The following is a 12,862-nucleotide window of genomic DNA, read 5'->3' on the forward strand; positions in this document are numbered from 1 at the left end:
AATATTTAAACATAGCATCAATAAAAAGATAACTGCAAGCTAGCATAAAGATAAGTGGTCTATTAGAAAGTGCAGAGATACTTCTGATTGTACTGTGCATGTTGACCACTTTTTCAGTAAACACACTTACCAAAAGAAGCAGTTTCTGTAAAGGAGATTGCATGTGCATCCTGATAACATTATCATACAGTTCAGTTATCATACTCATGAACTAAGCTAAGTTTTACCCAGATATTAAATAGGGTTTTATACATTTACACAGACTACAGCTGTATTATAAAACTGTTCTTTATTAAAGATAAAACTCATTACTGTAAGCAAAGATGCTTAACACCAGCTGAAGAAAGCTTGCACCAACCGGTTTTAGGCTTAGTTATGGTAGTTCACTGGAAATCTGCATTTCAGGCTAAAAAAACCAGCAGCAGTGTGGGTTAACGCAGTGCCCAGCATGTGCTGAGGCAGCAGGGTTTCATCAGCTGCCCATACCTCATATGCCCGAGCAGCTCAGAAGCACAAGGCCTTGCTGACTGTGCCATCTGCTGGTGCAAATGATCTTCCTTAACTCACACCCTCCTCATCCCAGCTTCCTGCAGAGCTAATGAAGGTGGGAGCTGCTCAGATACAGAATCAAATCCTGGGGATACTGATTATTCTCACAGAAGCAGTCTTGAAACTGTGGCCTTTTGATCCCAGTGCCGGCCCAGAGTACGGTGGTTGGGACAGACAATGAGCCACGCACAGCACAGCACACGCAGGCCTGAAACTGCAGCTACCTTCCCACTGACAGCACACGAAGTAGGTAAGGAGAACAATATGTTCCTTTGAATAGGTTGGCTAATTGCCTAGAACATCTAATAAGTTTTTAAGGAACTGACTTCCTTCTTCTAAAATCTTTAGCAGGCAAAGGCCGAAGCAGTTTCTCTTACCTATCTGGCAGCGTTTCTAGTGTTTGTTACGTGTCTCAAGATAGCCGGGAGGCTGAAGTCTTGTGCAGTGAGAGCTATCCACTGTACAGTCACTCCAAGCTGGAAGGGAAAATTACCTTTTCTGTTTTCAATAAAGTCAGACTCCATGCTGCAATCAGATGTTCCCTGTTCTCAGCAAGGAACTCGTTTCCAGACCTCCCCACTCAAGGCTACCAAAACAAACCAGACAAGCACCCCACCCTTGATATCCTCTCAGACAATCAGGAAATTGTTGCAACAGTAACTTGTCCAAACCCACAGCAAGCAACTTGTCCGGGCAGCTACCTCCGCACTAGAACACAGGCTTCACTACCAATTAAAAGCTGTATTTCAGTAACGAAGTTGAGGACATAAAACTATCACCTACACTTACTGAACTCCAGTTTAGGGACACATCCTCTGCACTGCCATACATCTAAGGAGAAGAGCTGTTAGTTTCCAAGACAAGACAGCAGAACTCCCTGCTGCCCAGGAGCTGTTATCTCACTCACCAACCTCCTCAGCAATACCCAAAAATACGTGCTATAATTCAGCCCTTTTCTTTGCTGTACTCTCACGCCAGGAAGTCTGCTCAATGAATTCAGTTTACAGCATTCAACCATCCCTTGGGGGATCAAGTTTGAAGTGATGCATCTTTTCCTCCCCCTGTTGCTCAAGCTGGCTTTGCAGCATAACATATTTCCACTGTTAACAATGTGAGGAAAGCGAGCATCGCGGGCGGAAGGGGATGGGGGAAGAAGGGAGAACAGCAGATGCTGCCCTGGAGCCACAGCGTCCCCTGCATGGGCCATCCACGGCTGTACTGCACTCTGCTTCTGAGCACCAGGAAGTCACACAAACACCAAGTTTTTAGAGAAACATTTATTATAGGGTCGCAGAATTTATGCCAATATAAAGTCCCTTAATAAAACTCTCATCAACTGCAGGATGCTAACTTCACTACCTTCATATGACAGCTTTCAAAGAAAGAACAACGCGCTGACTGCAGTAGTAATGCTACTTGCTCATAAAAAGTTGATCTAAAAAGTCTGTATAAGCCAGAGTAGTTTAAGTTTACAACTACAGTCACATTCACAAGTGAGCTATTACCAGAACAGATTCTTGAAATAGGAAGTTATAGGATAAACCAATTCATAACCAAAATACTGATGAGCTTTAAGAGCAAATCCATCTGAATCTAAACAACTAAATACCAAAACAAAAACAAAGGGTAGAAGAATTAAATGTAAGCTCGGGGAGGGTTCCAAATATACATACGAATTCAATACAGTAATTGCACAAAAAGAAAGAGGGTAGTGTTAGAGGTTTATGATGGCTGAGGTTGGATTTTACATGCTTCACACATGGGTGTTAAAAGAAACCTTTAATGATACACATCAGGTATTTAGCCAGAAGACCGAGTGCAGAACTATTCTACAGAACTACACAAGATGTGCAAACCACAGATTATTAATACATCAATCATTCTGTGAGAGTTAAGGTGAACAGAACTGGTTCCTGGTTAACATTGTCGTATATATGCTTTTTTTTCTGCCATTCCCAGGTTACTGCAGATCACACGCATTCAATGGATAAACTGGTATCACCCTTCTAAAAAAAAAAACTTACTCAAACTTAAGTTCTACGTGAGACAACTAAAAATAGATATACCAAGGATCAAAGAAAGCTGAAATGGTGACTGTCTTTTTGAAATACAAGCAATACACAGAAAATGCATAAGGCTTTTGATTATCACTGCACATTTTAATTTAAGAAGTCGACACCTAAAGCTCAGACTTCTCAATGAAGGTGAGAACTGGTCACCGCCCATCCAACACCTCTCACTGCTGACAGATCTTTGTTTCAACAACGAAAGAGTTTTCAAAGTGTCTGATCGAATGGCAGTTCTCCACTGAACGCTTCTGCAGACCTGGGGAGGAGAGAAGATGAGAGCCTAAGTACAGCAAGAGATCAGGAACTTTGCAGCAAGTATTTACAGACTTTTCTTTTTAAATAATTCTGAACAGTGACGAGTTACAACCACTCTGTGCCTGCTGACTCCACAGCCTTGAAACCATGAACTGCCATTTGAGCTGGATACTCCATCACAAAACCTTTCCCATTTTCAGAATAGAGACAACTTAGGAGAGAGCCAGACACAAACAGGGAACGAAGCAAGCAGAGATACTGCCAATTTTTCACAGTGCCCAGCAAATTTTTCAGGGACAGAAGAGAAACTTAAATTGATTCTTTATCATTTCTTAGTCCTTCCTAATCACAAAGCAAAGAAAGGCAAGGCAGGCTGGAACTACAGGGAGAGAGCTGAAAAAAAAAACTGAAAAAGTGCAGGAAAAAGGAAAAAGTTAAAAAAAATAATAATAATAGTTTGTTATCAGCATTTCTTCACCCCCCATACACATCAACAGAAAGTGTCATTCCATAGCGCAGCATTCACATAAGAAGAGAGATGAGGATTTGCACTCAGCTGATGATCTTACGGAGTCTTTTCCTGACATTACTGAAGTGATTTTCTCTGTCCTGGGACATGTCAGCACCAGAACTGATAACACTTTACTTCTATCAGCTGTGGGTCTTTAATAGGAGATAATAATCTCGCAATAGTAGTCTCGCAACCAAAGCCAAGCTGATCAATTAAAGCATCCCAATATACAAGAATTAAAGAAAGAAAGCTTTACAGCTTGTTTAATAAGCACAGAATTGTTCAGAGCTGTCTATAATTCTACAAGTATTCTCTCTAAAACTAAACACAGCAGGGTGCGGTTTTATTTTATGAACCTCTACTGGCTGGACTGTGAGCTCATCCTTCCATTCATCTCCATCCCAGCTTGTACAAGCATTAGGAAGTTTCCAATGGCTATCTAAGCAGACACACACACATGAAACAGCAGGATGATCTGTCCAGTCTCTCATGCCTTCACTCACAGCTCCAGGAGCTGCCTCAGAACCTATGGACAGTCCAACCTAGCAAACCAATCAAGCTCTACAGTAACCTGAGGGTAAATGCAGCATCAGCTAAATGAACAGACTTCCTCGCAGAGGTTACAGGAGTTCATCCTCTGTAGTCTAATTAAGTGGGACGGTTTTGTACATGCCAGAAGGTGTGCAAACATCTTATCTGGAAGGCAAGAAGTGTTTTCTCCTCACCACCAGTCTTCATCTGTCTAGATTTTTCTGTTCCCACCAAGGGCAAACAAGGTCAATTATGGGAAAGAAACTGTCCCAAGAAGCACCATTTATTTGCTAAAATCCTTTTGAAGAAGTACTCTACAGAAGTTTTTACTGTGCAGTGAAGCTGTCAGCAGCATGAACTGAAACATGCTATAGCAAGGAGATTTTAAGAAAATACCATAAATGCTCTTCATTGTACTGTCAGCAGACTACAGTCACAGCAGCAGCAGCCAGTTTAGACTTACTCACAAAAGCATGCTCTAACAGCTAAGAAACACATGCCTCTCCCTCCCTTAAAGGCAACATTTATTGTTCCTTCATCTGCTTTTGCTACACAGTACCACTGTTTTATGTTTCCACATACAGAGCCTTCCATCCTGTTGTAAAAAGGACCTAAGTCCCTAGCACACAGCAGATGTGGCTCCTGACACTGCAGGCTGTATTTGGGGAGAGGAAAATCTTGCCCAACAGTTTGGCAGGAAAACTAGAGCAGAGAGTTCTGACAAACCCATCATTTGCATTCTGAAAGGCAGTTACGGACAAAGGATTAGTTTGCTCTGCATTTGCTGAGAGCAACAGACTCCAAAATGCTTCAAGTGAACACAGAATCATATTTCTGTACTTCAGACCTCCTTCCAATGTGTCAAACCACTGCCATGCCAAACTCAGCCCTTTCCACAGAAGGGCAAGGGGTGGCACAAGGACACATGGCAAGGTAGAAATAGAGCTCATAAATTCCTAAGAAGTCTTTCCTCTATCAGAGAGAAAGCCTGGGATGTCCAGATCCAGATGTTCAATTTTTTCCAGAGCAAGTTAACAAAACAATAATGCTGTCATTTTGTGCTCCCATAACTCAGATTTAGAAAGAAGAGAGAAAGAGCAAGTTACAGCGAATCACGTCATCTGATGGACCATATGAATCCAGGGGCTAAACTAACCCATGGCTCCAATCAGAAGAACTGAACAGGTTACATTTTAATCTGTTTCAGCCATAAGTTTCAACTCTGTGACTGAAATCTTCTCTTACTCTGAGTGAAACTTACAGCAACACTTGAAAGTAGGGAAAAAATACACAGCAGCTCTATCAGTAGTCCCAGCTCAGAAGGCATGAGTAACACCAACAGATTTACAGGTACAAAAATACTCAATTTAGATGTATTAGCTCTTTCCCTACTCTGATAACAGTTCTAGTCTTACTTTTTACTGAAGGAAACTTACCCATTATTTGGTCTCTGCGCTGAAGTTTGAAGGTCTCTTTTCCAACACAGAGCTGGTAAATGAAGATTCCCAGATCAGATACATTATCTATCTCCTCTGTAACCACCATTTCCTCACGCACCAGGTAAGTCTGAGGCAAGTAGGAACCAGTCTAGAAAGACAAAGTGCTTTGAGATATAGTATAACACCTGAAGAGGACAAATACCACTCCATTTTATCCTTTGCTTCGGAAGGACCTGAAGTCCTAGATTCCAGCTTTCCTTCTTTTTAATATTAAAGATATGCTAGTCTTGAAGAGCTGCATACCAGCAACGTTAAAAACCAACAAAGGCCCTGTCAAACAGTTGCAGTTACATTCAAGTATAGTACAGTTAACCTTAACACTGCTTTTTCAAGTGTTTTGCACATTTCTCACCTCATACAAACATTAATACAATCTGTTCAAGTTATCTGCAGGCAACAGGAAGTTCACAGTTAAAACAGGAAAAGTGAGGTATTAAGAAGGTTCTCTTATTTGAGGCAATGTATACCTAATACAGAGAGAAGCAGCATGACCTATAAAAGCTAAGTCTTCACCAAAGGTTATAGCTCTACTGACATTGCTTCCTGCTGCTCACAATCAACTTCTAAATGCAGAGGCAAGGGAACACACTTAAATTTTGTCTTTATTAAGGTGAAAAAAGTAAGAAAAATGAATTGAACTAAGCTAGATCACTGGACACAAGATAGTTCAGTATTGCATTCAATCTGGAAATAACAGCAAGCTCTATCAGCTTGACCTGTAAGTTAAATCCTCCTGGAAGAACACCACTTTCAGTCACTGAAGAGTCAAAATGCTTGCAGTGAGCTCATAACCATAGTGATAGCGAAACAGAAGAACAATTGTTCTACTCATGACAACTCTTGCAGAGCAAGTGAGCTTTCCAGCAGTAACTTTCAGGTTTAGGCTTTCACTGACACTTGGAGCCTCATGAAATTCCTTTACAATAGCTAAATTTGACCTTAGTTGCTAGTTGCTTTCAGTTTTCAAAAAGCTATGTATTAGTAAGAGCATTATGCATGAATCTGCTCAACATAATATGCGCTGACAGCTGGCCTCAACTTCAGCACAGTGACTGAGCCAGGAGGATTATGCACTTTGATGGCAAGAGGGCTGTTCTAGCAAGAGATTTTAGCTCAAGAGCTAACATCCAGCATTCTCAGCAGGAGTGATTGTGTCAGGATAGCTGAAAGTCGCCACATACCGCCAGTTTTGCAAAGAGATCCATCAGATTTCTTGGTGGCATAACTATGGATGTGTTCAGTGGAATCACGTAGCATTTACCCAGTTGCAGGTCAAGATATGCTGTCAAAAGCTATTTTAGGGAAAAAAAAAAACAAGTTTTCAGTTCATTCAGCGTAGCTTTTGATTATTGGAACACAGCTCTACAAGGCTTAAAAAAGGAATTCCAAACTGCTGAAGATCATGCACAGAAAGCTGAGTGCTTTGATACAAATGTCTAGAATAAGAACTTGGCAAGGACTACTTTTCCAAACAAAGCTGTTACAGTAATGCTTTGCTTACATAGGATTCTTGAACTGCAAGTGTCACTTCGAGACACGCCATGGGCAACAATAGTCAAAACTGCACACCACTGAGATACATTACTTGAGAAATGATACAGTAGACTCAGTCTGGGTCTGAACTTTTCTAATACAATTGTAACAAAGAAGTCAGTCCACTACTGGAGAGTTAAAAGGCAACAAACCCACTGCGTTCCAAGGGTCAGATTTCCCACACTGAAGCCCAAACCCAAAGAAGAGTTTGCACTGACAGTAACCTTCAGCATCTCAGCAATTAAAACCCTCGAGCTACTACTACTACCATCTGCTCCAGCTTCCCAGGGAGCAGTGGATTAGCTATTCCTTGCTGCCTCACATGTACTCACCCTGTCAAAGTCATGAACAATCGCAGCTGGATCACTGTCAGAGAACTTTGGAACGGGCACATCAATGATGGCAATGTTATCATCCTCCCGAATGTCAGCTTCTTCAGCAATAGGGAGGAAATAAGGTTCGACAGCACGATCCCGATTCTCATTCTCAAAGTAACACATTTCACCACGGTACACCTTGTGCTGAAATAAGAGCAAGAACAGGTTTTTCTGATCACTTGTTTTACAGTGAACGTTGCTTTAAAATTGCAATTCCAACACTCATGTTACAACAAAGTGCAAATCTGCGAGTCCTGGAACTGTTAAAGGATACAGCAGTCATGAGGCAAAGGATTTATATTACCAAGGTAACCCATTTATAGTTACAGTTTTTTGTTTATTGATGCTTAAAGAGAACCAACTTTCACGTTACCTTCGGCATGAAGTACTTGTAGATGCAGGCTCCACCAACAACAACTCCTGCCAAGATGAAAGCTAAACCCAGTAGGGTCAACAGGCATCTTCCAGATGAGTTCTCACCTCCCTGCGTGGCAACTTCGGGATCCTTTAAACAAAGAATGATGAGAACTGAGAAGGTGTGGCCACTCATAACTCAAAGCAAGCAGAAATCAAGTACTTTACTTTGACCAACAACTATTCTCAGCATACACACAAGAAACAGAAGTCATATAGTAAGAAAACACCTGCATGAAATGCTGCTATATCATATTAAGATCAGTTTTCAAACAGTGCTGAATAGAGGATACTGTCTCAGAGTAAGCTTCCTACGCTGATATGTGTTCAGACACTGAAGTTACTTGAAAGAGGCAATTTGAGTTAGAGGAAATTTAAATATCTATAACAAAAGATACAGTGCTGCAGCTGCTATATAGTACAAGGAAAGCAAGGTCGTTTCCAGGTACACTGTGTTTTCATTCGTGTTCCCAAAGTCTACTTTCTATACTCCTCTTTCCCTGTCAGAGGGAAGGAGACAGTGTTACTTTTCCTTACAGGGCTGAACTAACAGAAAAAAAAAAAAAAAAAAATGAAGTGCTGTTTTTTCTCCTATTAGTTGGGAAAGAGACGTCCAACAACATAAGACTGACATGCAGGTTTCAGAACTTACTCATAACGTGCACAAGTTCACTGTGAAGGAGAACCACTCATCAGCTCTAGCACAGCTTCAAATTATGTCCAACAAAAATAAACTCCTGCAGCACATCCTACCTTGCAGCCCCAAAATAGTCCTCCTTCCACAGTGCCACGGAAGCTGTTTGTTTCTTTTTAATCTAGCAGCCTACAACTCTGGTTCGGCGCCTTGTTTTTTCCTGGTGTGCTCTGACAGAGCAGGACTGCAGCCAAGGGAAACGCTGATCACCATTACATAACACAGTGATCCCGGGTGTGATACAGCTGCTGACTCCGTGCTGATATCGGAACATTCATTTTTACACGCTATTCTTTAGGCCTTCCTAGGCTTACAAGCAAAAAGCCCACACTGAGCCCTCTGGAGAAGATGAAAAGCGCTCTCAAATGCTAAACAATCAAAGCAGGCACTCACCTGGAAAAGACCGTCAGTAGGTCCTTAAAACCCCCACAAACACTGTGATAATGTTTGGTCAGGAACGTTCCTGTAATGATTCATGACTACAGGATGTAACTTAGTCTTTATCAAGACCTGCTCTTTCACTTCTACGTGCAGAAAAAGGATTTCATGTGGGGTGCAAGGAGTCTTTTCTTGCCTGCTATTTCTACATTCAGTGCCTAGATTTAGCACAGCAGCCTCCACAGCCCTTCTTAATCCCCGTCCCCTTATTTGCACTCCTGTACAGCACATTTAAGTGACCTGTGATCAGAACAAGCCACAGTACCATTACCAAAGCTGCAGACATTCCCATGCTCAGCAAGACGTGTCAGCACAGAAATCAAACACACCAACTACACAACCAGGGGAACAGAAACCAATCTGTTTAGTGAAAATCAGCACTCCTGCATTCCATCCTCCTATCCTCCAAACAGAAAATCGTTAGCTCAGCAAGAACTAAGCTGCTCCAATCAGCTGGTTAAGCACTTGTCAAAAACATGGAAGAAAAAAAAACCAAACAACCTAACTTCAAGTCAGAATGATGCTACACGTATACACCACTACGCAGAAACCATCTTTCAGAGCTAGCTTTGTTTTAGGATCACCTGCTTTCCTGTTCTCCTTGCCTTCTGCCATCCTCTCCTACACCTTTCAGCCCTTCAGTAACTCATCAAGCCTGTCATTAGCTGAACACGGCAATCTGCAGCAGGCTTTGGCACTACAGACATCCCAGCACTTGCATAATGGCAGCATGTCAGTAGCTACGCTTGCACTGCATTTGTCTCAAACAAAGCCAAGCTATTTATCATATTAAGACACAATGTAGGAAGCCTAACTCTCAGAAGACTGACAGAGCTGATAAGAGAACACAATGCCAAGAGTTCGCTCCAGTAGGTTACGCAGCCTCTGTTCTAAAAGAACAGGAGCATAAAAACGCAGTTCTAAGCCGTGCAGTAACAAGCAAAGAAAGGCAGGAGCAACAGAGGAAAGAAATCACTCGCGTTCACATCTGCAGCAAGGTCAAAAGACAATGTTGACACAGTCAGCTCCAAAGGGATGAGTACTCTGCAGGGAGAGCTCTGCGAGCTCAAGGGTTCCGTGCAGATATCCTTCCTGGTGGACTTTTGCTGCGCTGTTTCAACCAGCATTAGACATGAAGTTTGTTTGCTCTGCACAAATATTCCACCAAGAGAAAAACCAGCATTAGAGTACGTCGGCCTCTGAGCAGCACTGCTAACTCACCGACTGCGTGCAGTGCTGGGCCCTGGAGAGTTAAAGACAAAGAAGCCAAACGCAGCATACGCTGACACTGAGAATACAGCGACAGGTACAATAAAGCAGCGTGAGCTGCTTCGGAGCGGGGAAGGGAAGCTCTCATGAGAACAGGAGAGGGCGTAAAACAACATCAGGACTCCGCTGTGAACCTGCGCGGCCGAGGGCCGCCACAACAGGCACCAGAAAGTTGTTTCAAGAGCACGGCTGAGTTTGTCCTGCAGGACACTGAAGGGCCTTCCAAGGCAGTTCTCTCTCTGCACACGCTGCCCTTCCTCGGGTCCGTAACAGCCGGCGGAGCACTACCCGCAGCGTGCCGCCGAGCCCCCCCGGGCCGCTCAGAGCCCTTAAAGCCCAGCCCTGGCGCCGGCCCAGCCGTGCGGTAACTGCCGGGGCCTTCCGAGCGGCACAACCGCGGTGCAGCGGAGCCGGGCGGCCCGACCTGCCCTCAGCCCTCCGCCGCGAGAAGATGGCGGCGGCCTCGGCCTCCACCTCCTCCCTCACCGCCTCCTCCCCCTCACCCCGCGGCCCCCGCCGCTTCCCGGCTCCCCAGAGCACCTTGTCGGCCACCAGAGCCTCGCTCGCCTCCTTCTTGGGCTCGCCCTTCTGGGCGAAGGGGGAGCTGAAGGCGATCTTCACCATGGCGCCGACGCCGCGCTCCGCTTCGCAGCCTCCGGCCGAAGGAGCGGGGCCAGCTGCATAGACACGCCCACCGCGAGGCCCCGCCCACTGCCGGGAGTAGAGCGCCCCCTGCCGGGCGGGCGCGATCACAATGCGGGCATTATGGCGGCCTGCTGCCCCGTCAGTGGGGGGCGGCGGGGGGGGTGGCCGTCTTCCTGGGTGCGGGAGGCGAACTGCGTGCTGAAGGGCCTTTTCTGCCACGAAGACCTTCTCCCTCCCCTCGGAAGGCGGTGTTGCAAAGCACAGCACCGTTCTGCAGGTGCCATAAGTCCAAGAAGGGGACTGAATCTGCCACCTGTGTGAATGCTGTGTCAGTGCATGCAGCACAGAAGGGTCCTTTTAGCACTGAGTGCTGCCATCAGCCGCTCTCATGATCCCCTGTGCTGAGCCCAAGACCTGCCCTGCCCTCAGAGCAGCGACCTTTGTTTTCGGGGAGCTCCCAGCAACACCACCACCGCCCCTGATGGGTTCGTGCAGCTTTGGGGTTTGCAGGCGAGGTTCTGAGCCACACTCCTGCCGTCAGTAAAGGACCTGTCACCCTCCTTCCGTCAGCCGGGCCCTGCTCTGACTGCTGTCCCCATGCATAGTCACACGTAGGCCTCGTGGTGGGTGTCTGCACTGGGGGCACACTGCTGTGCAACAGAAGGATCTCTGGGCTGTATGGGCACGGCAGCAGGACAGGATATTTTTGGTCTGGAGCACCAGCAGGCACACCCAGCTCTTGTGAAATGCGGCCTAAGGAGCCCGCAGCAGCCGAGCAGGCAGGTGGGGCTTCACCGTTCCTTCAGTGTCTCTGAAGAAATGGGAGAAGGAAAGGCTGCGTGTATTGGACTGTCTGAAACCATCTTCTCATTCCTGCATGAAAGCCCATGTCAGCCCTGCTGAGTTCGGCTTTATGGCTCTAGGAAGGAATGTGGTTTGAGTCTGGTGCCTGCCCCACTGGGCTCCTCCCCACGGAGCTGCAATTAAACAGAACTGAACACGATGTGAATATGGCAATAAGTAATTCTAAGCATGAACAAAGGGCAGAGTGTATTCCAGCATCCAGAGCGTGCTCCTGCTATTCCACAGGTGCAACATCACCGGTATTTCCTTTCAAGACCGTGGGTTTAGTATTGCTGGCTTTCGTGTTAATAGGAATTGTGTCTTTGGCTTTGGTCAGAGGAGAACACAGCCTGTTATATCTCTTTAACCTGATTTTGTTTGCTAACAGAAAACTTTTGCCTCCTTTTCCAAGAAACCAGCTAAAACTAATTTCCATACTGAACAGGGTTAGCATGTTGGAAAGGACTCAAGCCATACCATCAGCACAGTCCCTGAAACACAGATTTAAGAAGAGATTACATGAATTTCCTGCGTGGCCAATGCAATATCTGTGCTCTACAAGCTGACAAGAAGAATAATTTTCACTGTCTTAATGTAGCATGATTGCTTTGTGCTTAAACAAATTGAGTTTATTATCAGTTACCCAACACCTTCACTAAAAACAGCACAGAAATAAGGCTGGCATAGATGCCCACTGTTTGCTAAGGCTGGTGTCAGTGCATCCTGGTTGCTTCACTGTGTCCTGTGAGGTGGTGCAATGGCTGAGCACATCTTGAAATACTCGGATAAAAATGCAAAAACGTGAAGCTTTGTGGGGTTTTTCATCACTCACTCAGTCTGCACAACTGGAATGCACAACACCTCCACAGGAGTAGTGTCACTTATTATCTGACCTCGGTAATACCTCTGATTTTCCTTCTACTACAATATCCTGGGTTTCGTTTTATTGGTATTTACCCTGAGATCATCTTTGTCACCTTGAAAGGCAGCAGATAATCTCCTTATTCTTAATTATCCTTTTAATCCTTCTGGTATTTGTACTGCTAAAACCACGCTGTTCTAAAATGTACCAAATACAGAGGCAGGATTGTGTTACAGACCAGAAGAGTTTGGCCAAAAAAAGGTTGAATGGTGTGCTGCAGTGGCTGTGGTGGTGCTGCCTTTAAGCTGCCTTTAACTACTGCTCATAAAGTGGCCTTAAACATGGACACCTCTCATTTCAGTGGCAGTGGTGA

The 12,862-nt window shown here is 44.8% G+C and overlaps 1 protein-coding gene across 1 annotated transcript; it reads right to left on the reverse strand.

Annotated features, from left to right (window-relative positions):
• Nucleotides 1-1,811: 1,811 nt before the first annotated feature.
• ITM2A (integral membrane protein 2A) lies at nt 1,812-10,800 on the reverse strand. The gene is made up of 6 exons (NM_001012571.2): nt 10,680-10,800; nt 7,698-7,829; nt 7,280-7,468; nt 6,596-6,706; nt 5,352-5,502; nt 1,812-2,874 (listed from the first exon to the last, which is right to left on the reverse strand). Exons 1-6 carry the CDS (start codon nt 10,761-10,763, stop codon nt 2,786-2,788), a joined length of 756 nt encoding a protein of 251 aa, NP_001012589.2. The 5' UTR covers nt 10,764-10,800; the 3' UTR covers nt 1,812-2,785.
• Between the last annotated feature and the right edge of the window lie 2,062 nt (nt 10,801-12,862).

The sequence above is a fragment of the Gallus gallus genome, chromosome 4 (assembly GCF_016699485.2).
Source record: "Gallus gallus isolate bGalGal1 chromosome 4, bGalGal1.mat.broiler.GRCg7b, whole genome shotgun sequence".
Taxonomy (NCBI): domain Eukaryota; kingdom Metazoa; phylum Chordata; class Aves; order Galliformes; family Phasianidae; genus Gallus; species Gallus gallus.

What these genes read in the sequence shown, in the direction of transcription:
- ITM2A (NM_001012571.2), bottom strand. Translation starts at nt 10,763, where the DNA reads ATGGTGAAGATCGCCTTCAGCTCCCCCTTCGCCCAGAAGGGCGAGCCC. An exon ending in AGGCTCTGGTGGCCGACAAG is followed by an intron (nt 7,830 to 10,679) that starts GTGCTCTGGGGA and finishes CTTTGTTTAAAG; the next exon opens with GATCCCGAAGTTGCCACGCA. An exon ending in TTGTTCATGACTTTGACAGG is followed by an intron (nt 6,707 to 7,279) that starts GTGAGTACATGT and finishes TCCCTAAAATAG; the next exon opens with CTTTTGACAGCATATCTTGA.